This window comes from Talaromyces rugulosus, chromosome II, assembly GCF_013368755.1.
Source record: "Talaromyces rugulosus chromosome II, complete sequence".
In the NCBI taxonomy this organism is placed as follows: domain Eukaryota; kingdom Fungi; phylum Ascomycota; class Eurotiomycetes; order Eurotiales; family Trichocomaceae; genus Talaromyces; species Talaromyces rugulosus.
Genome location: NC_049562.1, coordinates 3788771 through 3814260, shown reverse-complemented (window position 1 = coordinate 3814260; position 25490 = coordinate 3788771). Strand labels below are relative to the sequence as shown.

General features: G+C 47.0%; 10 protein-coding genes across 10 annotated transcripts; 4 read left to right on the top strand and 6 right to left on the bottom strand.

Moving 5' to 3' along the window:
- Window positions 1-38: 38 nt before the first annotated feature.
- On the bottom strand, window positions 39-1358 carry TRUGW13939_03785 (uncharacterized protein; the record flags this gene model as incomplete). Its single annotated transcript, XM_035486964.1, has 1 exon — window positions 39-1358. The coding sequence occupies one exon, from the start codon at window positions 1356-1358 to the stop codon at window positions 39-41; it is 1320 nt and encodes a 439-aa protein (XP_035342857.1).
- A 491-nt stretch (window positions 1359-1849) lies between these two features.
- On the bottom strand, window positions 1850-3264 carry TRUGW13939_03784 (uncharacterized protein; the record flags this gene model as incomplete). The annotated part of the gene is made up of 3 exons (XM_035486963.1): window positions 1850-2621; window positions 2697-2950; window positions 3070-3264. The coding sequence occupies 3 exons, from the start codon at window positions 3262-3264 to the stop codon at window positions 1850-1852; spliced, it is 1221 nt and encodes a 406-aa protein (XP_035342856.1).
- A 2318-nt stretch (window positions 3265-5582) lies between these two features.
- On the bottom strand, window positions 5583-6611 carry TRUGW13939_03783 (uncharacterized protein; the record flags this gene model as incomplete). The annotated part of the gene is made up of 1 exon (XM_035486962.1): window positions 5583-6611. The coding sequence occupies one exon, from the start codon at window positions 6609-6611 to the stop codon at window positions 5583-5585; it is 1029 nt and encodes a 342-aa protein (XP_035342855.1).
- A 2316-nt stretch (window positions 6612-8927) lies between these two features.
- TRUGW13939_03782 (uncharacterized protein) lies at window positions 8928-9434 on the top strand (the record flags this gene model as incomplete). Its single annotated transcript, XM_035486961.1, has 1 exon — window positions 8928-9434. One exon carries the CDS (start codon window positions 8928-8930, stop codon window positions 9432-9434), a length of 507 nt encoding a protein of 168 aa, XP_035342854.1.
- Window positions 9435-10129: 695 nt separating this feature from the next.
- Window positions 10130-11883, bottom strand: TRUGW13939_03781 (uncharacterized protein; the record flags this gene model as incomplete). The annotated part of the gene is made up of 3 exons (XM_035486960.1): window positions 10130-11064; window positions 11125-11787; window positions 11841-11883. The coding sequence occupies 3 exons, from the start codon at window positions 11881-11883 to the stop codon at window positions 10130-10132; spliced, it is 1641 nt and encodes a 546-aa protein (XP_035342853.1).
- Window positions 11884-12613: 730 nt separating this feature from the next.
- On the bottom strand, window positions 12614-15665 carry TRUGW13939_03780 (uncharacterized protein; the record flags this gene model as incomplete). The annotated part of the gene is made up of 7 exons (XM_035486959.1): window positions 12614-13233; window positions 13292-13661; window positions 13715-13796; window positions 14251-14663; window positions 14719-14918; window positions 14979-15345; window positions 15402-15665. The coding sequence occupies 7 exons, from the start codon at window positions 15663-15665 to the stop codon at window positions 12614-12616; spliced, it is 2316 nt and encodes a 771-aa protein (XP_035342852.1).
- Window positions 15666-16291: 626 nt separating this feature from the next.
- Window positions 16292-20076, top strand: TRUGW13939_03779 (uncharacterized protein; the record flags this gene model as incomplete). The annotated part of the gene is made up of 5 exons (XM_035486958.1): window positions 16292-17206; window positions 17264-17532; window positions 17590-18472; window positions 18887-18951; window positions 19014-20076. The coding sequence occupies 5 exons, from the start codon at window positions 16292-16294 to the stop codon at window positions 20074-20076; spliced, it is 3195 nt and encodes a 1064-aa protein (XP_035342851.1).
- Window positions 20077-20376: 300 nt separating this feature from the next.
- On the bottom strand, window positions 20377-21030 carry TRUGW13939_03778 (uncharacterized protein; the record flags this gene model as incomplete). Its single annotated transcript, XM_035486957.1, has 3 exons — window positions 20377-20705; window positions 20771-20948; window positions 21016-21030. 3 exons carry the CDS (start codon window positions 21028-21030, stop codon window positions 20377-20379), a joined length of 522 nt encoding a protein of 173 aa, XP_035342850.1.
- Window positions 21031-21744: 714 nt separating this feature from the next.
- Window positions 21745-22287, top strand: TRUGW13939_03777 (uncharacterized protein; the record flags this gene model as incomplete). The annotated part of the gene is made up of 3 exons (XM_035486956.1): window positions 21745-21852; window positions 21911-22157; window positions 22232-22287. Coding segments are annotated over 3 exons (411 nt in total), but the record flags the coding sequence as incomplete, so codon positions are not given.
- Window positions 22288-23557: 1270 nt separating this feature from the next.
- TRUGW13939_03776 (translation elongation factor EF-1 alpha) lies at window positions 23558-25420 on the top strand (the record flags this gene model as incomplete). The annotated part of the gene is made up of 8 exons (XM_035486955.1): window positions 23558-23562; window positions 23636-23706; window positions 23766-23927; window positions 24057-24089; window positions 24141-24705; window positions 24761-25014; window positions 25070-25259; window positions 25315-25420. The coding sequence occupies 8 exons, from the start codon at window positions 23558-23560 to the stop codon at window positions 25418-25420; spliced, it is 1386 nt and encodes a 461-aa protein (XP_035342848.1).
- Window positions 25421-25490: the final 70 nt, after the last annotated feature.

Genomic DNA, 25490 nt, shown 5'->3' with positions numbered 1-25490 from the left:
GAAAAAAAGGCTATAATACACTTTCGAAAAGAAAAAGATTAGATGACCTTTTGAATGACAGTGCCCACGGGACGCTCAACGATGCTCATCGTCCCATTAACGATGCTTTTCCGCGCAGCATCGCTGGCAACCGCCTTGCCAGCAAGATAGTTCAACCACACACACCGACTCACTCGCTCATCAGCAATACGACCCATCCACTTGATCGCATTCTGTGGGTCTGGCTGGAACAGCGCATCAAGTCCGCCGCGCTGATCGCGCAACAGGAACAACACCTGGCCCTTTGGAATAGCCTTGCGCGACCCACCGCTTAGCAGCGTCTTAAACTCGCGTATCGACTCGCCAAAGCTATCGTCCTGAAACTCACTCGGTCCTGGGATTTTCCCGGCCTTGACGACTTCTCTGGCCTCGGCAGCCTCGCGTTGCGCGCGGTTCGTCATGTGTCGAACCCACGCGTCTCGCAAATGCATAAAGTCTGTGTTGCGTGTGGGTACAATGCGCACTGCCGTGCGGATATTGCTTTCCTTTAGGATCGACGTCCATGCCTCTTCGCCGCGCTCGGGGTCTAGGAGCAGATCCTTGAGTGCCTCGCGCTCCGTCGACACCAGCGATGTCGCTGACACGGTACCGTTCTTCGCGAGGTTTTCCGAGGGTGGCTGCACGCCTATCTTGACTAGGCTTTGTTGCAGTGCGGCGATGTCCGGTTTGGCAATGTATAGGCCGACGACGTAGACCTGAATGGCGAGGAATGAAACGGATCGGATGCCGAATCCGAGTAACTGGTATTCCTCCTCTTCTTCGGCATTTTGTGGTAAATCCTGACCCGGGGCCAGTGTAGACGCATTGAGTGTCTTGGGCAGTCGCACTGTCGTTGGGAATAGCGGTACAGCGCTGTTGCCCGTTTCGACCTGCTCGATACCGTCTTGGCCCTGGATGCGGATCACCGAGGGGCTGCTTGGGAATCCGGAAGGTCCGTCAAGTTTGATACTGCCGTTGTTATTTGACTTTTTCTTTTCTCCTTCTTTGTTTTTGTTGGTTGTGGCGGCGTCATCATCCGGAAGTCCAAAAACATTCATCTTCACCGTCGCATACAACCCAATCGCACACACGGCTATACCAGCAGCCGAGAGCGCGATGCGTCGTCGAAAATGCGCAATTGCCTCATTTTGTGATTGTATTTCCTCTGCAGACGGCGTCCGGAGCGGATTGTTCCCTGCTGCGGTCGTCGTCGTGGTTGAAGCTGCCGAACATGGTCGGTTTCCGGAGAAGAAGCGTGCAGATCGGTATACAGGAAGTTGCTGCCGCGGCCGTCCGAGGCATTGCCTGCAGACGGACAGCGGAAGCGTCCTGGCTCGCATGGTGTTCATTGTTTTGTTGTGTGTGAGTGGATGTGTTGTTCCGGATACGAGACGTCATGACGACTGAGGTCGCCATGATCCACTCTAAACTTGGGGATCTTGGCATGCTTAATAAGCTCCCTTTTACAAACACTTACTTTGGTATAAGAATTTATTTTATATAACTAATTTATTATTTTCTCTATATTTGAGGAGCCAAATAGAACTAACAGGTTAACAATCAAAGTTTCTACGCGGTTCATCAAGTATCAAAGGCAAGAAAGGAGTTATATACCTTTCCCAAACATAGGATGCGTCAGTTAATTTTATCACGATGTTAAAACACATATACTTCCACTTTTTAAAATAGTACTTTAAATCAGAAAGGCACATATCTGATATAAGTTGCTGAACTTTGACAGAAAGCTCTAAAGTAACACTGGATAACATACGTCTTTTTTCCTTTCTAAAGTTCATTCAAGACTGTGTCTTACGTATTCACAACATCCATCTTAAATAACAACTTCAATGATACTCTCATTTCCTTCCCCTTTACTCCATATTCCCTCAATTTTAAGACCGCAGCTATTGATTAGGTCGTACCATTCTCGCTCCGAACGCTCTTGAGCAGCTGTCAGAGCCATCATGTACAGGTCTAACGAGGCGTGCTGCCATGAAGGATCACGATCCGCCAGAACACTATCATTAATAAGAATCTTGGAATATCCTGGCTTCATCACATCCTTAATATGTGCCAATATCTTCCGACAATCCGCGTCTGGCCAGTCATGCAAAATATTGCGCAAGTAGTATGCGCGGGCTCCTTTAATAGGCTGGGCAGTGAAAAAGTCGTGAACCATCACTTCAACGCGCTGGTCGATCCCCGAAGCCTTGGCAAGCTGGCAAACAGGTTCCTGCTCTTGCAAAATCAATCGTCCTTTCCAACCTGGTGTTACAGTAATGAAGTCAACCAGAACTTGTCCTAGTCCTCCACCAATGTCAACTAATGCGGAAGATTCTCCCTCAGGCTCAAGACCATCGACCAGTCGTTCGTGGACTGGGTAAAATCCTTCGTCAGTCCACGATGGGCGGTCTTCTCTCTGCCCGTGAATGTAGCTCTGGAACGCCTGAAAAACTTCCGGGTGTTCGTTAAGCCATGCGAAAGCCGACTTATTTTGGTGCGCATACTGGAACGGACCGTTATTTGCATTCTGTGGGTTTTGATATTTGGTGTCGGCGAAATACTGGGGCATATTTGCGAATGAAGGGCCTGCACTATCGAAGCTGTTTTGCTTTTCATCAGCCACATCAAATATAGTTAAACCCCGTTTTCAAGGTGGAAAAAAGGCACTTGCTAACCAAAAGCGAATACCGTCCCGGTATTTCGGAATGTTCAATGCATGCGTAAAATCGTTGGCAGCGTACTCATCTACCCCAGTCTCGTTGATCATTTTCATAGTTGCGAGTTTCCGTGATATTCGTTTGACCAGCTGTGGAGAAGCCCCAGAAGGCGCTGTCAGATCGTCGACACTCTTGGGGCGTGCATTGTCTTCAATCAAGGTCTCGAATATTTTCAAATCAAGCGCTAAACGAGCAGCTATATATCGTGTCGGCTACACCCAGTTCCTCTTACGATGGTTAACAAAAATCTCTTAAGTTTTCGGTTTATGCAGTCTTGTCTGTTTGTGAAAAAAAAAAGGGGGGGGTGTAAGATTTTGGATTGAAGGCTCACCTCGCTCCAGATCATCCACAAGATAGATTCCATCGGAGTTTCCAAGGATTGAATAAGAGACCTTGCAGTCTGTATAAGCTTCTCACGAGACCCAGGCTCATCTTGTTCGAATTGGGCAACTTGCGCAACGATTTGCTGGACCGTTGCCTGGATATCACTCTTGTCACCAATAGCCTGCTGAGTAACCGAAGCCATCGTTCTATCGAAACAGAGAGAAAGAGTTAAAAAATGCCAAGCTCAATTAAGTGTGTAAATAGGATATTTGAAATTACTGTTAAATGTTTCTATGAGAAATAAGGAAATAACTTAAGAAAAGAGGAAAGAAGCCCACGTTTAAATGGCTTTGTTCCTTTTCAGTTAGCATAAATTCGTAACAACTAGTATGATGTCGTTACGTACTAGTAACTTGAAAGAAAAGACTGCATGATGACAATGCATAAATTACAAACTATATGCACCTAGACAAGGCTGATCCCCGCGTAGGTTTAAAGCAAGGTTTAACTGGCATTGGGGGCTATATTTGGATACAACCCCGGGACTATATAGTTTTAATGTAGAGTACATGTACGTACAACGGCTAGTGGCTTGTTTTGCTCGGGTTATCCTACACACACTTGAGGGTGCATGTTAAGAGTTTATCCTCTATTTTCACCGCGAAAAGACGAGTACCAATACGCAGATATGCCACATCGAATAAATGCAAAATAATGGCAACCCCAAACGGCACCTCACAACTTCAGGATGTGAGCAGAGGGATGATCATTAATGCCATCAATTGGCTCGGCGTGTCACTCTCAATAATCTTTGTGGCAGCACGGGTGTACACACGAACTGCTCTAATGCGAGCCTTCGGATGGGATGATGCTCTTCTTATTCTTGCAACGGTAGATATATCCCTACTATTGGATGGCTTTCTTTCAAGCTACCAAGTGTCCAACAAGGTGGATTGAAATGAGTGTTCTGTGATACTGATCGGTTTTTTTTTAAAAAATGATACAGATACTCAACATTACTGGCGTTTCTATAACATCGGTTGCGGTTACATATGGCCTGGGGCGACATATAAACTTTGTTAATCCTGAGCAAGTAACGAAAATCCTTCATCTTGTCGCCATTATGCAACCCATCGGAATCGTGGCTTACTGTCTACCAAAATTATCAATTGTCATTTTTCTTCGCAAGCTGATAGGATACAGCATGCGCGGCCTTCCCTTCTTTTATTTTCTTCTCTTCGTCCTATTCGTTTCCTCTATTCTCAGCTTCACTTTAGTATTTGCCCAATGTGACCCGCCTGATCACTTTTGGCACCCGACAGAGCGAGCGAAATGCATAAACCCTGCTGTGCTGGAGGACACAACATTATTCGCAGGCTGTATGTGTTTTATCCACAACCATGGAAGCTGAAAACATCAAAAGATAACAAAGCTGATATTTTGGAAGCGTGGTCGGCCTTCACTGATCTAGTTCTTGCACTGTATCCTGCCACAGTCTTCTGGAATTTGAACATGAAGACTAGTCGCAAAATTGGGATTTCGGTAGTGATGGGATTGGGAATCCTGTAGGCCTCAAATTGTGCTGCTGCTGCTTAAAATTTGTTCAGTATTGCGTATTTCATATGATGACTGCTAACCTATTTTTTTTTCCTCCCTCTCTCCAGGGCTATGGTCTGCGCAATCATCAAGACAAGTCAACTTCCAAAAGAATCCTCCGCTGATTTCACCTGGGAATTTTTCGGCCTACTGATAACTACATGGTAAAGATCTCCTGAAGTCTCGCTCCATCAGATCAAGAGAAAACTGACGTTTTTTTCCCCCCCAGGATTGAATCCGACGTCGTCACGATTTGCGCCTGTGTTCCAGCCCTGCCTAAGCTTGTCCGCCATATCAGGGGTACGGATACTTCGCAAGGCTTAACCGAGAATCAAAACTATTACCCTTCTTCTTCTAGCAAGACGGCTTCCAATGTTAAACGTCCCCAAAATATAAATCGGGCTGATTACGAGGAATTCGACGATGAGTCTAGGCCACACGTGGAATTACAACCTCTGGGCCGGTCCACTGTCGTGGTCTGATGATAAAGTATTTGGGTATTTGGGGATGATGCTTATGATGAGGTATGCACAGAAAAATTATTAATACATATGTATTGAGAAGGCATTTTTGTCCGGTGAAGGCACCAGGGATAGTACATCAACTACGTCCACGGCTCTACATGTATATGGAACGCCATAGAAATCAAAATGCGTGACTCGAATACAACTATTATGAATATAATACATTCCGGTCAATTTAATAATAAAAATTTTTAGCACTGACTTAGCAGAAACGCCCTCGCCAGTGCCCTCTGTGGGCCGTGGCTACTTTTTGAACTACACTGTCGACCCCATACCTAGCGCTATGCAAAATCTATGACTTTGGCTCTTCCCGGCAACAGAAGTAATTGGAGCTTACCTAGCAAATCTCTTGATCTCAAAGAACTATATCTAAAAGTCTCTCATATCAACATTTTTCAATTTACAGGGTTTGCACGATGTATTCGGCCAAAAGGCTCAAAACAATAGCACCTCCCTCAAGCCAAAAGCCATTTTTAAACCACCACCAGCAGCTTTCCTCATCTTCAAGGTCAACAAATGCAATCAGGGAGCCCAGGGCACCAATGCTACCACCGACCGCAATTGTGTAGAAGGACAGACCAAGACCAGAAAACCAAGCGCACGCGATTAAAGACAAGATGAGAGCAACCAGGAGTCGCCACAGAAGAGGCTTCGTACCAGCAGTGCCGTAAAGAACGGCGATACTTTTAATGCCCTCGCGCTTATCATCCTCTATATCCTGATGTGCGTATATAGTATCATAGATCATTGTCCACATTGTAGCACCGATGACAAGAAAGATCACTGCAGCCCTACGACCGTAGTTATCTTCCTTGACCTCAACACTCGCGTCGAACTTTGTCAGAAGTGGATCCGCGTCGAGAGCCAACTCCCCCATCACAATCCCCCAAGCGAGGCAGAAGCCAAGCACAAATTGCGGATAGTATGTGTGACGCTTGGCCCATGGGTAATATATCCATCCTATAATCGAGGGTAGAGCGTACAGCGCGGCTTGTATGGTAGACGGGGAAAGTAGAGGAATCAGCAGCGCGGCGCCGGCGGTCTGGGTCAGAGTGTAGACAAAAGCTGCAAAGGGTGTGACGGCACCCCGCGGTATTGGACGGCTTTTTGTTCGAGTGACCTTTGCATCCAACGGAGCATCAATCAGGTCATTCCAGATATGGATTGCATTGGAGACGAAGAATGAGCCGGCTAGAAGAACGAGAGCGGCCCTTGCGACCTCTTCAGGCGGAGTTCTCAATCGTACCGCCGCATGAAGGAGGCCGAATACGTGTGGGAAGTAAATTAGAAAGAGTCCTGCAGGCGGAACCAATCGTGCTAGTTGGACATATGGCACCCAGGAGGCTGGCAAGGCTGCAAGAAGCCCGGTTTGCGACACATGGTTTCCTGAGTAGTTGTTGAGCGAAGGACCTTTTTTCTCAGGCGCCATTGTTGCTGATATGACAGACTCGGGGGTAGGGCAGGTGGTAATTCAACGGCGACGGAGGAGAATAGATACCTAAGTAGGTGCCTGTCATGTCTGATCCCATCTGGACGATCTACTTTTTTTTGAATGCGTAGGCAGGTATCTACTCGGTACAGACTGCTACAGTGGGGGCTAAGTGAGCATAACACGAGCACCTATTGCCATCAATACAATCAACAAGCAGATACGGGGTATATGTTGGTATTGATATACTGCGACTAGTCAAGTGCCGTATTCGTATATATCTGTTAAGGCTACTGTTGGATAATAAGGACTGACCAACAAGCCGAAGGCTTTTTGGTTAGCAGCTAACATGCTGAGAGCCACTGCTAATGTGAACCAAATCAGAAGATTTATTATTCGCGTAGCATTATTTTAACTATCCGATTCCAGCACTCGGTATACGTTAACCATAAGAAGGGCGCCCTCGTATTTTAGTGCAAAACAGTAAAACCGATGGCGTAGTAAAGCCTGTACGTGTACAGAGTAATTGGTATCTTTTGAAATGACCATCATAATATGCCACGATTACATGTTATTATGGTTTTGATCAGCACCCTGCGTTGTTCAGCTGCTAGCTATCTTTCAGCTTATGCATGATCGGGAAGTTGTAAGTACTAAGCAGAGTAGAATGTAACGTCACCCGGACGGGACTAATGATTACGTAGCGCCTAAACGTCCTGTCATTTGTCGCGAAATTTCAAGTTTTGTAATTATAGAATCTAACCCTAGTACCTTCGAAAATCCCCTCACATACGCCATGACCTCTAAATTGTCTTTGCTCAGCGAAGATCGCTATCCACAAATGGAGCTGTGTGCCATCAGGTACCTTTGGCAAGATGGAGAGCAAAGCCTCTGTAATAATGTAAGAGGAACGATACATCACTAAGTGAACCGACAGAGCGCGTCACTATATAAGATGACTAAACCACCCACCATTTCTGTGAGGCGGCCAAGCCCTGGTTGGTGTCTGAGAAACTAATTAAATTGTATGGAACCTACTAGGTTGATTGATTGATTTGTTCATACAGCCACCAAAGACCGGCCGCGCATACATTAGATAGAAAGATTCCTATCCACCATTTATCGCCCCGGTTGTTCTAAATATATAAATCTGCAGAATATGCCCTCGCATGGATCCAAGCAACTAATAGAGATTATTTGTCAGAATACCGGAAGACTACCATTTACCAAATCCCCATCAAGGGTTCCCTTTTTGGCGTAGTGGTTACAAAGTCTTACATTATTCCTATCAATTGATCACGTAGAGGCCCCCCCTCGTATATTTTAATAGTACGTACTATAAGACTAAGTTGATCGGCATGTCAGTGCAAAGCCCTAACTAGTTGCGCCAACCTTTTTTAGTCAATTTTACTCTCCAACTAGTAACGTATTTTACAAGACCTGTAATGTGTACAGGCTCCACTTTGACACTTATCCCACTAGACCAAAAAGTTCAACCAAAATTGATGTAATTATAGCTTTATAGCGTGCAAAATCTTGAAAATTAGTTATTCGTAATATATTTTATATAATAGAAACCCTTATATAGGAGTTACTAGCGGGCAGAGCGAGGTCGTAGAATTCGAACCTATCAGCCTCCATAAAATTATATAAAGATTACGTGGAAATATAATATTAATAATGAATCAATGAACTTTAACTATTTGGAGCTTTTTCTATTATTGGTCTGGTCTTTTCGGGAAAACGCCTACTCCGCCCAATATTTGGCTCCTACATGTAAGTAGCTCCACCATCATGTAGGAAATAAGGATGGCCTCGAATATTCGTATGTGACAAATGGGATCGCCTTTGTTCTACTTTGTGTTCCGTGCTTTACTACTTTTTCTGTGATCCAAACAATGAAGTGAACTTGGAAGGTGAATATGGTACTGAGCTATCAAGACTTCTGTTGTAAGAGTGCTTTGCCTTTGTTTAATGGCATTCAAACCACCTGTCCGTGGAAAATAGTGGAGAACCCTCCAGGTATCCCTCTTTAACACACAACATTTAAAAGAAAGAGCTACGGCAAACGCCCAATGATTTTCCGAGTCCCGAGTTTATGAACCGGCATCGTCACCATCACCAGCGCTACAATCTCCATCAGAGGGCCGTAAGATGTCAATACCATCTCAGATCAGTGCACACTCAGAGACCCGACAACGCTCACTGTCTCCCAAATCTTCCGGTTCCGGTACAAGCCAAGCAACTGGCCGGAAACAGAGATACAGCTAAGTCACATCTTCACTGTCCGCATAGCGATTGCCTCACCAGCAAGAGATGGGGAATCATAAGGGAGACCATTCACAACGCCGCACTGCACAGTTTTGCACACAACGATGTCTACTCGGTTTGCAGACCGGGGGTGCTCTAGACGATCTGTGTCCAAATGTGGAGCACCATCGTCGAGGTCAAAATGACCTTACTCTGCATCGCATCTCTGCAGAGGGCCTGGTCATTTTGTTAAAAAATGATCTTGACGAAAATATCAACCGTTGCATTCCCTTTGGCGGCAGTGGCTCATACGGTGCGCCGTTTAAACTTACTTGCATGGAGTATGGCTATACTGTTGTCGGAAAAGGCACAATTTCTCGTTTATGGGAAGAAGTCTCACGCGAAGTAGAGGTTTATCGAATCCTGCAGAAGGCTCAAGGATTAGCCGTACCTGTTTTTCTAGGTACAATCGATTTAGCGAAAAATGTCCTCTGGAGTAAAGAGCTTGGGCGTGCTTTGATCATCGACTTTCGCCGCTTTACTTTGAACCGTCGACGTGTAGTAGCAGAATGACGACTATGTCGAGTAGAAACAAGAGATGCAAAGCACCTTTGTTGTTGTGATAATAATTAAGTACTAACTGATTATGATAGCTGATTCACCCTTCGCTGTATTTTGCGCTGTGACCCTATCGGCCCTTAATTCAAATTAAAAAGTCTTGTTAGACTAGCTACTTGCAAGGCAGTGCTGTCCGTGGAATCCTCGTAGAGAATGAACTGCTTTACTCTCATCTCAGGAAAATCCTGCGTCATTTATTTAAATTTATTATGGAGCGTATTCAAACATTGTTACAAGGAGGTTCAAATCCGTCGAATTTCACGGTTTCATATGCTATATTGCACTAACCACCGCAAGCACAACCACATCATACACCAATCATTGTTCGATTTGATAAATTGCTACCATTAGCCGACACTGCCATGTTTAGGGTATATCTCAAGTGCAGCCTTGTCACTGTTAAGGTCTTTGTCGTACTGCTCCTTGTCTGAGAGCTTGTGACCAGACACTATTGGTGCAATACAAAGTCACTCCCTGATTGAACACATATCCGTGAAGGTTTCGGGTTATTAGAAATATCTTTGGTCAAATAGCATTGTTGATAGTAAACACTACTGTCTATTGCTTCAGAGAGGGCCTAGAGGGGGTATGAAGTAGTAGTGAAGTAGCTTATTGCTGCACATGGTGTTGAATCTGACTATAAGGATGCTTTATAGGTGGATATTTTTGGTGTTAGCATTAAGTGAATGGATATAAGGGGATAGGCTAGCCGGTCCTGATTCCGACAGTTTCCAAGCTCTTAGTGCGTGCTTAACAGCCTCCTTGTCATCCGCTAAGTCTATGACTGAACTCACCAGATTCCGCATTGCCTCCACCTTCGCCTCAAAGTCTTCAAGATGTACCCAGCCATCAAGGGGCACTCCAAGAGCATCGAAGAGGTCTTTGCGATCTTCCCAGTTCTTCGCTTCGGCAACATGAGACGCAAGCTCATCAGCGGTAAATGTCACAGGACATAAGGACTGTGGCTGACCCGTTAATTCCATCCATTCACGTCGTGTTCGAACCATCATCTCTCGGAAAGGAAACAGTCCATCATCATCCCATGTGTACCCTGAAAAATCAATCAGCTGTTGTCGAGTTAAGGCTTGGGGAAATGAAAGAGCAGAAAAGACGTCATTGTCGATTTCACGGAATTTGGAAATATAAAGCCTCTGAAGTTGTGTAAGCTGATATCTCTGTAAATTGTCCTCTTTTTCTTGTGGCGTGAGGCCCGCGGCCGGGGGGAGGTCGAAAAGGAATGGGCCGTGAATTTTCAGGAACTTTGGTATCCTGCATGTGTGAAAAACCGGAAGACATGAACAGCCTTGCCAATCAATGACGCTGACAACCCGGTTTTCTTTCACAAATATATTACCAAAGTGTAAATCAGGGTGCCAAAGTACAGAGCGATTTAGACCCGGGTGTGATGGTATCAAATGAGGTATAACTTCTAGATATTTTTCGAGGATTTTAATGTGGGAATCAGGAGACTCTTGGCTATCGGACTGTCTCAAGGGGTCTGCGGGGGGACGAGGATTTGCATATTGACTGATCCATTCCTTCTCTCGCCTGGCGATATCTATTGCGTACGACCTGAATGACGACCCTGATTTTGTTCGGTCTCTTATTAGTTGCATCCATATAATTATAATTACGGTAAACTTACAAGGACCCCTATACGCGTTCATGAACTTCCTCTCCTCTTCCCAAAATCGGAAATCAGAAGTGGGTCCGATGCAAAACCGATCAGCAATCCCAGGGACATTGATACCATTCTCAATATCGTCTCTGTAGAACAAGCTTCCATAATGACCGAAGTCGACAGCAGCTATTTTGGCTAGAATTTTGGCCAACTGAGACACAATGTCCACTTTATCCGAAATATCCATAGTACCCCAACTTTTGCTCAACTCGTTCCCAGGGGCTTTTTCCATGATGATATATTCCACTCCAACAGGCTGGTCTTTCTTACTGCTCCACGCAAAAACTCGCGGGACAGGTATACCAAGCTCGTTAAGAAGAAAGTCAAGCGTTGCAACTTCATTGGCTGTGGCGAACTCTTGAGGAATGTAAGGGTTTGGGATTTTTGCAATGACCTGGACATCATTATCCATTGTCAATAGAAAGGCCTTGTTGTATGAGCCTTCCGGTAATTTTGTTATTTTGACGCAGGTTTTCGCATCAACTGATCTGGCCGCTATTTCCTTCAATTCCTCGACATTGAAGGGTTGGTACCGCTTAAGAAGCTGGGCTTCTTCGTTCCATAGCCAGCGCCCAGATGTATATGAAAAGAAAGGGTCCCATTCCTTTTGGAACGAATGGGGCAAATCTTGAAAAATGAACTTAGTAAATATTCAGGCAAATGTCTCTCGACGAGCTTACTGGGATGGTCGGTGGTTCTTGAGAGAGAAACGGAAAGAGACATGCAATTAAATCGGGGTAGTGTCGCCCTGATAACTCTTCTTAAAGTCCTCAGAGACGTCATGATATATAAAAGCTCGCATAATTTAGGATGGTGATGAAGCCCTCCAGGGTCGTGACTCGACCAGCGGCAACCGGATAAACACTGTGCCGAAAATAGTGCCGGGTAGGCCCATATGTGGAGAAAATAAGGAATCCACCTTATATAAGTCGTGGGGGCATCACGTGAATTGTGGGTAAATTTAGAAATAAGTGTTTGTATTAGATTCCCTTATACTAACAATTCTTTAGGGCACAAAGGATTAGGGAGTTGAGAGATTTTTGAAAATCTTCTATAGAATGTCTAAAATGGTATAACATCATATTCCAAAGCTTATGCAATTCCCGGAGCCTGCTCAACGGGTTCGACGGAATTCCTGGCGTATAAATGTAGGCTTAATCCAGACCCTAATTTATGAATCATATAAGTCTCAAGTCTAGCAAGAAGCCAGGGCAATGCTTCAAGGACCGCCTTGAAATTATCAACAGGAGAAGTAAACATACCTAACAGATAACAGGAGGTTAGCGTAAACGTCATCCTGTTTTCTGTGTTATTGTTGGAACCATACTACTATTAGAGAAGAATAAGCTAGCCGAAGTAGCTATGAGAATGTCTAGTAACAATTGTATTCCGCAAACGGTTATCATTTTGTCATTAGGGTATAAGTAGCTCTAATCATTATTCTAAATTCAGACTAATAGTCATCGTCATCATCTGCACCGCGGTTGCGTGTATTCCGTCGATTCGACTGATTCCTCCGACTGTTGGTTTCCTCTGGAGGAGCATCATTATTATCCGGCTCAACTAGAGCGTTGCCGCGATTTCCACGCACACTCCGTGCTAGTCTCGCCTCGAAAGTCTCATCAAGGTCTTCTTGCGAAGTATTGCCGGATAACTGTTTCCCGTAGACTTCCCTGACTAACCCGGAGACACCACTTTCGCCCACCTCGGTCTTCCCTCGGGGACCGACCATGTACTCGATAATTTCCTCGCCGCCGTCCATTTCTCGATTCCGAACAAGGTATCCGTCCTTGCACATGCGTTGTAGCAGACGATCGGTGCGGTCCACTGGGGTGTATTGGTCGGTATTGGTTCGTTGCAAGTAGCGGTCCAATTTTTGCTCTTGAATGGAGCCACCGGATAGAGTGATGAGGGAAATTAGGAAAGTGTAGAGCGCAGTATAGGTGCTTTCGGTGAAGACTGATGGAGCTTTGGCGGGGGGTAGGATTTCTGGCACGCGAAAGGCAGAGGGTAGTACGCTCATCACGATCCAGGACTTGGAGGCCGTTGACGGTTTCTCAACTTTTTGCGCAGCTACAAACGGTCAGTTTTTCGTTCTCAAAAAAAAATAAAAAATAGAGCTGCAACTGACCCCTTCGCTGCGTAATCGTAACCTTTTCCCTCGCAGGCAATTCCACCAGTTGCATCCCAAACCGACTACGCAAAACCTTCTGCGTTTCATCAAAGATGAACTTGAACTGTCTCGACCCTTGCTCGCCTAGCACTTTGGCACTGATATCTGTGCGCCGAATCGGCAACCGCGCAAACTCGCTTGAGAGCGCCAGGCGCACCATTTTCTTGACCATCACATCCATACTGTTCGGAGCACGGTGTTGATCGTCATCGCTATCGGACGCAGCGGACTGCTCGTCGTTGTCTTCGTCGGATTGACGGCGGCGCTGCTGTGGGTGGTGGGCAGGTGTGCCATTTTCTGGGCTGGAATCTGAGTCGTCGTGCTGCTCCTAGGGAATGAGTTAGCTTGAGATGGAAATGGAAATCATCAAAGTGCACATACAACGGGGCGTTTGCGCACCAAAGGCATTCTGAGTGGCCGTGAGAATATCCAAATGAATGCGCCTGCACTCGAGCTTGATAAGCTGGTTGAATAGAGTATTTGCTTGTGTCGTGCTCAAGAGGGGCTTGTCGAAGAGACGATCGGCCGAAGACGCGTCGAAAACGCGATTAAGATCCGGTGCACGGACCACCTCCACTTTCTTCCCAAAGAGGCAAAATTCGATGGCTTAGGGTTAGGAAGGATTAGAAAATCGAAACATGAGAAAGCTATATTACTGGTAATCTATTTTCTTTAGTCTTTTTAAAATTTTATGACTGTTAAATAAAAGATATTGTCATACCAAAATAGGCATCGGGATCAATTGATGCCAGTCAATTGGCATAGATTGTGCATCTACATGTAGTTCATTCTCACTGCGTACTATCAAAGCTAGTAATTTGGAATATATATATTTGATGAATATCAAAAATAAAGCTATCTAAAATCTGGGGTATAGGACGTATCAGCACCCTGACAGCCCGTTAACACCACCTGACGCAGTATAGTCACAGGAAACCCCTCCAAACGAGGAAATGTTCTGCGCCGGATGAATATCTACATTATCAAACGCAATATTATAACACGGGTGCACCTTGGAGCAGGAAATTGTAGCAACCACATCGCCTTTTGGCGCGCTATTGAGATATCCCGTGAAATTGACAAAGGCAACGTTAGAAACCTGCATCAGACTGGTCCCCGGATACGACCCGTTGTCTCCGCTGCCTTGTGAAATTCCAGGACCGGCGTTGGCTCCCTGGATGTCGAAATTTGAGAATACAATGTTTTCGACTGATCCCCAGCCGGCGCCGTTTGGCTTTCCGGCGCTTTCGTAGGAGCTTTGGGGAAGCTGCACCCCGATCCAGGTTTTGATATACGCGGAATTGTGCATGTCTTCGTTGTAACGAATAATCTGTGATAGATAATCAGAATTTTCGGATCAACTTGGAAAAGTGAATGGGTAATACCTTGACGTTATCCACCACTACATTTTCGACAGATGAATCCTCGAGATACTGACCAAGACTTCCAATGGCGATACCGTTACCGCCATGACAAGTCACATTGGTGACGCGGACGTTGTACGAGCGAGGTTTAATCGCGATACAGTCGTCTCCGCCTTGGTATACAAGGCCATTGAGCTCGACGTTGTCAACGTCCATGGTATCTAACCTTCATTAGCCCAGTTGACTACAGGAAGAAGAAAAAAAGCAAACTCGAGACTCACCAAAACCGTCTGTGTTCTGCACCCAGTTGCTTCCATACGGGGCATTCACGGCCGTAGCATTGACATAAATGTTATTAAAACGCAGATACGTCCCGTTCATGATGTTGAGAGCCCATAGAGGAGGGTCGATGATTTTAAAGTCTTCCACCAGCACATTGGATACATTCCAGAAAACAAATGGCATTGGTCTTCCAGGCTGCGTATCTCCTTCTTCGGCATTGTACCAGGCATTGCCATTACCTTGGATTTGCCCCGTGCCGTATCCCTCGATGGTGATCCCTTTGCCGCTAAGGATGAAACCGGCGTGATGGTTTTGGAACGTTATAGGATACGAGTTATTGCGCCAGTAGTCGAGGTTGTCTGAGAACTGCTAGTAAGTCAGCATTGAACTAGGAATAGCTTTTAGAGAAAGAAAACAAATACCGTCCAGGTTCCGCGCCATTCAATAAGAACGTCATCCACAACAGGATTCAACCGAGTCCCAATCCAGTAGTTCTGATCCTCTGGAAAAACAATTCTTCCTCCATTTCCACAGCGCCGAAATGCATCTAGAATATTGGGGACATCGTTTTTCTTATTCCCCAAAGCTTTGACTGTACAGACATTGTCTTTTTGTGTTATAGCGCTACTGTTTGCTACTGCAGCAGAGACGCAGGAGAAAGCCACAAAGCTCTTGAGCCAACGCATTTTTGTTTTGTTTTTTTGGCAAGTGAAAACGTTGGATTTGCCTAAGTTGACGGGTGATTTCAGCAGAAGTTTGTCTTTATATCAATTGATACGCTCAGACCAAAAATATGAATCTTGCCACGCCGCTGCTATGACAATTGCGATTGATTGCCAGTCTAGCACCCTACGAAGAAGAAGAAGAAAAGTTTCATCTCGGTACATTTCACTCCGAAAGAAAGGGAGACTAAAAAGCATTTATCCGGCGATGCATGGATAACCCCCCGTGCGGGGGGAAAACTGGGGTAACAAGCGTACCCCGATTGGACCCTATTCGTCCAACATGCGTGTTTAGAGAGTGCTAGAGCGTGTTTAGGGTGTTCTTAATACTTGGGATTCCGCTACTTTGACAATATTTCCCACCAATAAGGACAACGGACTGGATACCCCCTCTTATTATTATTTTGTTCTACCGGGTATTCGGTGCATGAAAGAAAAGCTTCTGTTAATCGAGGGGTGGTACAAATACTGATCGCCTTTTGTTTTTCTTTCTTCCATGGTAGTGTTTGCCCTGCATCATGTGGCCTGGTTGATGATCACTGTAGTAGAAAACGCATATTGTGCCAAGTGATATATTGATCATTCAAGCCATGGCATCCATGGCCAAGCTCATCCTCATCCACTTTTGGATACTCGCTCTGTCCATCCTGTCCAATGCTGCGAGATCCTCCTGCTGGCGAAACACCACCTGCTCAGGCCCTATAGACACCTCGTTCCCCGGGGAATGGGAAAGCAACATCTATGCCCCTGCGTCACGGACAGTCCGTCCAAAGAGTATCCTCCATGTTGAATCTAAATCTAGGAGTATCTTTCAAACCGGCTCAGGTCACAATATACTTAAAGGCAATGGCTCCCAAATCATCTTCGACTTTGGCCTCGAGGTTGGCGGGATCGTCACAGTCGAGTATACCGCTTCAGCTGTAGGAGGAAGCTTGAACCTAGCATTTACAGAGGCCAAGAACTGGGTCGGACAAGTCTCTGACTCGTCAAATGGAGCATTCAAACTCGGAGACGGGCATTTGTCGTACGATATCACAGCTGCCGGCAAGGGAGCTTACACAATGCCCGACAAGAAACTGCGCGGTGGATTCAGATATCTAACTGTATTCCTCACCACGACAGCCGACAACGCAACAACAACAACTCTCGACGTATCCGATGTTTCCCTAGAAATTGGCTTCCAGCCCACATGGTCGAATCTGCGCGCCTACCAGGGCTATTTTCATAGTAATGATGAGCTTCTCAATCGTATTTGGTACAGTGGTGCATACACGGTGCAGACGAATGCAGTGCCTGTGGACACTGGCCGGCAAATCCCCACGGTGGCTTATGGATGGGATAACAACGCCACGCTGGGACCTGGAGATACCATTATAGTTGACGGCGCCAAGCGAGACCGAGCTGTTTGGCCGGGAGATATGGGCATTGCCGTTCCCTCGTCTTTTGTTAGTATCGGTGACCTCGACAGTGTGAAGAATGCGCTGCAGGTCATGTATGACACGCAGGTAAGTCTAAAAGTCATATCTAGGGAAATAGGCTTGTTGAGCTGATAATTTTTATAGAATGCAGACGGTTCCTTTGCCGAATCTGGCCCGCCTCTGAGCCAACAAAGCTCTGATACGTACCATATGTGGTCCATGATTGGAACATACAATTATGTCTTGTTCACAAACGACACAACATTTCTTGAAGCAAACTGGAATGGGTATCAAAAGGCAATGGATTACATCTACGCCAAGGTCGACTTTCCAAGCGGTCTCTTAAACGTGACGGGCCTTAGGGACTGGGCAAGATGGCAGCAGGGATTCAACAACTCCGAGGCACAGATGATGTAAGTCTGGAAGTATCCGGAGAGAGAGTTTTTGTATCCACTGACAGAAAACCGAAGCTTGCACCAAACGCTCAAAACCGGTGCCGAACTTGCAGAATGGGCCGACAACACGACGGACTTGTCTAGTACTTGGACCACAAGGGCAGAAAGCCTTCAGACCGCAATCAACAAGTATTGCTTCGATGACAGCTACGGTGCCTTTAAGGACAACGCTACAGACACAAAACTGCATCCGCAAGATGCCAACAGCATGTCCATCCTCTTTGGCATTGCAGACACAAACCGCGTCGCCAAAATATCCCAAAGACTGACCGAGAACTGGACTCCGATCGGCGCCGTAGCCCCAGAACTGCCAGAGAACATCTCCCCATTCATCTCCTCCTTTGAAATCCAAGCCCACTTTGTAGCAGGTCGACCCGACAGAGCCCTGGACCTGATCCGACGATCTTGGGGCTGGTATATCAATAATCCAAACGGCACAGAAAGCACCGTCATCGAAGGGTATTTGCAAAACGCAACGTTTGGGTACCGAAGCAGCCGTGGCTATTACTACGATGCATCATACATCTCGCACTCGCACGGCTGGTCGTCCGGTCCCACGTCGGCTCTGACAAACTATGTGCTTGGTCTGTCAGTCACCGGGCGACTGGGCTCGACCTGGCAGATTGCGCCGCAGTTTGGCGACCTCACATCTGTGCAAGGCGGGTTCACCACGTCCAAGGGCAAGTATCAGGCTGCATGGAACAGGGACACTACTGATGGATCGTATGAGTTGTCTTTTGACGTGCCTGAAGAAACCGAAGGGGTGGTCATCCTGCCTTCGCCCGGTGGAGGAAAGAAGACGAAATCGGTGACATTAAATGGAAAGGCGCTGAAATGGGCAAGCAGCGATGAAACAAAAACGATCTCGATCAGTTCTGGGGGCGCCTATCGGATCAGAGTCGGAAAATAATTCAAGTCTTGGAGCTGGAGAAGCTAAATGTAGATCAATTCGATAAATTTATTCCAGTTGCTTCTAGACCAAGTAAGCAGGAGGGGAAGGAAGGTGGGCCCGCCGGGTCACTCGAAGGGCGTGGCCCGACAGTGCTACTATTAAATCTCCCATGCTTCGTCCTCGATGCTATTTTTTCTTATAATTTTTTTTATTGAATAAACATACTCTTGCATATATTGCTGATACCCCTTGAAGCTTTCTATTTGCTGCCCTTGTCAAACATTCTGCTCGCGCAGGAAGCAAGTGACTGGTATCGACACGGCAACAACACAACCCCGGAATTAACGTAAAAGTCTTTATCTTTATTTTATTTTTATTCTATAAAGAAAAATGGACTCAATCCCAGCAGACACCTCGCAGAGGAGAAAACCCTGGATCGAATCCCCGCTGGTTGAATCAACAGCACTGTCAAATAGCGCTGGATGGTGAGCACTCTTTTTTTTATTACCCCTTTAGGCAATATTCCAACTTACAAAAAACCTTCTAGTCGAGTGTTCCTAAAGCTAGACTCTTTACAGCCCTCGGGGAGTTTTAAATCAAGGCAAGTTCTATTATCAACCTGCCTTACTAGTCGACGCATAGCTAACGCTTTGCATAAAAGAGGAGTCGGAAATCTGATCCTCACCCACCTGCAGGACCCAGCCAACCGAGGAAAACAGCTACACTGTTTTATTTCCTCAGGAGGCAATGCCGGCCTCGCCGCTGTGATTGCAGCACGGGATCTCGGCTGCCTGTGCACAGTCGTAGTGCCTCTGAGCACCAAGCCAATGATGATTGAAAAGTTGAAAGATGTCGGCGCGACAGAGGTTATTCAGCACGGAGCGAGCTGGTTTGATGCCGACTCCTATCTCCGTGAGAGATTCTTCAACGACGCAGAAACAAAAAATAGTAGTAACAATCTCTACCTCCCGCCGTTTGACCACCCGTATGTCTGGAATGGGAATGCGACCCTGATTTCTGAGCTGGCTGGTCAGCTACCCCCTCGAGGAGAAGATGAGGAGGAAAGCAGGTTCCCAGCCGATGTGATTGTGTGCAGTGTTGGAGGCGGTGGACTGTTCAATGGCATTATCCAGGGACTCGACGAGCATTTCAAGAAACACCCTTCCACATCAAAAAACACAAAACCCGTGGACGTTCTCGCTGTTGAAACCCAAGGAGCGGATTCGCTGGCATACTCGTTGCAAAAAGGCTCGCTCCAGTCTCTGAGTGCGATCACATCCATGGCCCACTCACTGGGTGCGCTCCAGGTGGCTCCACGCGCGTTTGAGAATGCGCACTCGCCGCCCGAAGGAATCAAAGTTACGAGCGTGGTTGCATCTGATGCTGAAGCTGCCAGGGGCGTGGTTACGTTTGCTGATACGACGCGTATGCTTGTTGAGCTGGCGTGTGGCGTCTCTGTCGATGTGGCTCTGGGGAAGCGGCTGAGAGAAGCTGTGGGAGGGGATTTGACTCCGAATAGTCGGGTGGTGATTATTGTCTGTGGAGGATCTAATGTCAGTCCGGAAATTGTGGCAGAGTATCGAGAGCGGCTGAAGAATGGGTGGGAATAACCCGTGGTATAGAAGAAGATTGTTTTCTGTATCTACTAAGGAAATGCCCTGAATAATACATCTACTAGTTACTGGATGGCTCTTGTACCATGAACCTAGATCGGCACAGAAGTAGAATAATCAAATCTATTTGAGAAGGTCGTCACCAGTACGAACATTCTCTTACCCATAATAAACACTCGAACACTTCTAGATTTGCAAGTCTAGAATTTTCAAAAGAAGAAATTGGCCAGAATCGTAAAAGTCATGATGATATATCAAACGTGTGCTTCTGACTATGTGCAAGCCCGCCCCAATTCTTCAATCGCTATCGCTGGCACTGCCCGCACCCCCATCCCCATCCACATCTTCTTGTATATTCTCATTCAAGACATACTCTGCCTTTTGCAGCACAGACTTGAGTTCTGTATTAGCCCCAAAAACCAGGTCGACCGGCTTCTGCCCGGATTTGTTGCGTACTCGCGGATCGCAGCCGGCTTCGCACATCATCGAGACCATTTCCAGACCGAGTTCTTGATCCTTTTCGTTGGCGTAGCGGACGGCGACGTGCAATGGCGTGTCTTGGTCAACGCGCGTTACGGGGTCGCATTCAAAGTATTGGATGTCGAAGAGGGCGTCCATGACATCATCTGCAATATGTTAACACCGCAATAATGCATATAGCGCCGAAGAGAGGCCGTAGAATAGCACGTACAGCTGCCATACAAAGCACAAATATGCAGCGCGTAATTCCCCAGAGCGTCCTTGACGCTGTTGAAAAACTCGGCGACTTCTTCGTTGGTCTTCTCGGACATGCCGTCCAGCACTTGCTCGATCAGGTGCTGCTGGTCGCGGCGGCATGCTTCAACGACCAGTTCACGCGGGGATGCGCCCTAGATCATGGGTATTTTGTGAGCATATTTTGTATGTCCATGTTTGTAGTTATTGACGGTTGCCTACCTCGTCGTCTGCCATTGCTGCCTGAATTCAGTTCCAAAGATGGTCCGAGAGTGGATGTGTTGATGGACGTAATAGTGGTCGTAATAGTGCGCAATTTTGAATCCCAACAAAAAGCCCCAGGTCGAAACTTGTCTAGGAGGCACCTGGACAAACACAGGTGGAAACAGTTGAAATGCGGAGGAGGGGCTAGAGAAAGCGGGAGCCCGGTGGACGCTTAACCGCAGTCACGACGATTTGGCTCGAGAGCAAGGGGAGGATGGCAGAACCTAGCGAAGAAGAGAGAAAAATATCACGCGCGATAGACAAGAAATTAAAGCAGAATGGGGGAGAAATGCTGAATGTACAAGCGGTTGTGCCCTGCATACAAAAACAGAAACAGTGAACACAAAACGGTATAGCTTGGTTACTGCGATAGGAATAGCGCCGGGATCCGGATAAACAGAATTCCCGCTGCCAAGACTAGTACATACATAATGCCCCGCGCCTGAGGCGGTAAGCGGCAAGGCGGTAAGAAGGCTTGCATATATTATTGGCGCGCGGCATATCGACCAATGGATGCACGCGGATGTCTGCTCTCAAAACTTGCGGAGCTTCATTCTTCTGCTGAACTGAACCATTTACTTCTATTTCCAAAGGCAAAGCTTTATTTCATTCAAGATGCCGTTGACATGCAAGTCGCCTCATTTTATGTCTGACAATCAAGATTCTTATAGCTAATCGGGTCCAGTCTGTCCGAACTGCAGCAATGCGCTCACGATTTCTCGAGGAGAGGCGGCCGGTGGACTGAATCGCTTCGAATGCCGTGCATGCCCATACCAATACGCGATTGACATTTCGGTAAGCTTTGTCGCTTTTGGAAACGATTGACACGGACGAAGAGGCTGAGTGACTGCAGTGGTTTGAACAACGAACGTTGAAGCAAAAGGAGGTCGAGCCGGTCTTTGGCGGGAAGAAGAGCCATGAAAATGTAGACAGCATGGAAGGTGGGTTTTTGCTATACACTCTAGTCATCGAGGACTCGGAATATGCTGACACTCGACAAAACAGCGCAATGTCCGTCGGAAACGTGCAACGGCGATCGGGCGTATTTCTTTCAGCTTCAAATTCGCAGTGCGGACGAGCCGATGACTACATTCTTGGAGGTTAGTTTCTATTTGATTAGATTTCTGATCTGCTCTCTGTCTTTCAGACTGGCTGACGGTTAATCCATGGACAGTGTACGACGTGCAAGAAGACCTGGCGAGACTGAGGGCTCTGGGTGGTGTTAGTTGAGATGATTCGAATCAGAGGAATATTCCCGGAGCATATGATACTGAGCACTGGCGTTGAGAGTTGCTATTATGGTCTTGACTTTTTATTCATTATTTATTTTTTTTTATTTGCTATTTGCTATCAGTCATTATTTTATTTGTTTTTTTCCATAGCGTTGCGAAATACCCCGCATTCAGCAGGACGCGTACAATTGCAAGCTTAAAAATTTTTCAAGTGCCTAACGCTCGGACTCGCATATCACAATAATAATAAGAATCGTATGCAGGAGTGAATTAATAGGTAGCATTGCCTAGTTTGAGCAATTTCTTCCCAAACAACAACAAAACTGATCGACAGAGGGGCCATTGCAGTGGCAACGGCGCTATAAGAATTTTTCAACCGCTGCCCCTCCGAGATGGGTAGATTGAGTGGGCTGTAGCCGCCACTAAGGATGCGCTATTGGAGTCTTTGACGACACTGACTTTTTTTTTAAATTTTTTTTCCAACGCACTAAAAAAAAAAAGGGCCACACAAAGGAAAACTGTGATGTGACGTACTGAGCATCCGGAGATAGCGGCCTGGGATTGGGCCATGACTCATTCCGGACGCGGTAAACTAGCCGATAAAGGTGGATTATTTGATATTGTTATTTCTTATCATTGCTGCCCAGTCCTCCTGCAGCAAAACCCGAGCATATCTAAGAATAATCATAGTCTCTGGAGACGGTGGTTGTTGTGGTTGTTGTGGTGTTGGACGCGGTGGGTCGGGCATCGGAGGGGTTGAGGGGCATGTATCTGCCTGTGTGCAGTATACCAACAAATACGTGTCTAGATAGTCGAGAATAATCAAGCCTGGCCCTGGTGAATGCGAATGGCACAAATAGCGACGAGAAGAGAAGAAACCCGTAGCGCCGCGGGCACATGTACATGTGCATGCACCGTCGACACGACACGACACGTGTAGACAACTACTAGATATACAGAGACAGACAAAGCAAGAGCAGGAGGTGCAAACTCTGCAGTTGCATCCACCGTGGTGGGGCTCGCCTGTTGTGGGCGGCGTGGTTGCCTCTCGCTTGCCCCTCCATCCCATATAAGACTTTCCCCTCCCCCACCCGCACAATATTTTCTTTTCTCTTCTCTCTCTCGTCAGCTTCAGTGCGTATAAACTCTCTCCCTCCTTCTCTTCCCCTGGCCACTAACTCTTCTTCTCAGCACCTCTACGCATTCCGGCCGTAGTATCTGAGCAATTCCAAAAAGAACCTACATCAGTTCAAAAAACAACCTTCACCATGGGGTATGCTGCTCCTGCCTCGCCCCCTGTTCTCCCATCTCCCTCCCATCAAAAACTGACTCTTCTCGCTCTACAGTAAGGACGAGCGCACTCACATCAACATCGTCGTCATTGGACACGTCGACTCCGGCAAGTCCACTACCACCGGTAAGCACTGTCGTCGTCCTCCATCTGCCACAAAACAACATACTGATCTCTCGTCTCAGGTCACTTGATCTACAAGTGCGGTGGTATTGACGCTCGTACCATTGAAAAGTTCGAGAAGGAGGCCAACGAGCTCGGAAAGGGTTCTTTCAAGTATGCCTGGGTTTTGGACAAACTTAAGGCTGAGCGTGAGCGTGGTATCACCATCGATATTGCCCTCTGGAGTGAGTATCTCTTTACTATCTGTGGCCGAAGACCAATTTACTAACAATGTGTGCAGAGTGTATGTTATCTGCCCGTCGACATGGCTCCTTGCCGTGAGACCCGTCTGCCCTTACTGACCCATTCTACAGTCCAGACCGCCAAGTACGAGGTCACCGTCATTGGTATGTTCCTACTCCTTGAACAGTTTTCGTATCAATACTAACCTAATGCAGACGCCCCCGGTCACCGTGATTTCATCAAGAACATGATCACTGGTACCTCCCAGGCCGATTGCGCTATCCTCATCATTGCCTCCGGTACTGGTGAATTCGAAGCCGGTATCTCCAAGGACGGCCAGACCCGTGAACACGCCCTTCTGGCCTTCACCCTCGGTGTCCGTCAGCTCATTGTTGCCCTCAACAAGATGGACACCTGCAAGTGGTCCCAGGACCGTTACAACGAAATTGTCAAGGAGACTTCCAACTTCATCAAGAAGGTCGGATACGTCCCCAAGACTGTTCCTTTCGTTCCTATCTCCGGTTTCAACGGTGACAACATGCTTGAAGCCTCCCCCAACTGCCCCTGGTACAAGGGCTGGGAGAAGGAGATCAAGGGTGGCACCAAGGTCACTGGAAAGACCCTCCTCGAGGCCATTGACGCCATTGAGGCCCCTGTCCGTCCCGCCAACAAGCCCCTCCGTCTTCCCCTCCAGGATGTCTACAAGATCGGTGGTATTGGAACAGTGCCCGTCGGTCGTGTCGAGACTGGTACCATCTCTCCCGGCATGCTCGTTACCTTGTAAGTTGCTCTCGAGACAATGTTTCCGTCACCTTATGTACTAACGCAAATATAGCGCTCCTGCCAACGTGACCACTGAAGTCAAGTCTGTTGAGATGCACCACCAGCAGCTCACTGCCGGCCAGCCCGGTGACAACGTCGGTTTCAACGTCAAGAACGTCTCCGTCAAGGAGATCCGTCGTGGAAACGTCGCTGGTGACAGCAAGAACGACCCCCCTGCCGGCGCTGACTCCTTCAACGCCCAGGTCATCATGCTTAACCACCCCGGCCAGGTCGCCGCTGGATACGCTCCAGTTCTTGACTGCCACAGTCAGTTTCTCCTACTTGCACCTTTTCATGACACATTATGCTAACGCAAGTACAGCTGCCCACATTGCTTGCAAGTTCTCTGAGCTCCTCGAGAAGATTGATCGCCGTACCGGAAAGTCTGTTGAGGACAGCCCCAAGTTCATCAAGTCTGGTGACGCTGCCATCGTCAAGATGATCCCCTCCAAGCCCATGTGTGTTGAGGCTTTCACCGACTACCCCCCTCTGGGTCGTTTCGCCGTTCGCGAGTAAGTTCCAACGCCCCGAACATCTTCCTAAGAGTTACTGACAAGAAAAAAATAGTATGCGCCAGACCGTTGCGGTTGGAGTTATCAAGTCCGTTGAGAAGAACAAGGGTGGTTCTGGAAAGGTCACCAAGGCTGCCCAGAAGGTTGCTGGAAAGAAGTAGAGCACCCACCAAAATCGGTAGTTTACGGATGAAAGGATGCTGCTATGAACCTCTGATGATAAAAAAATAT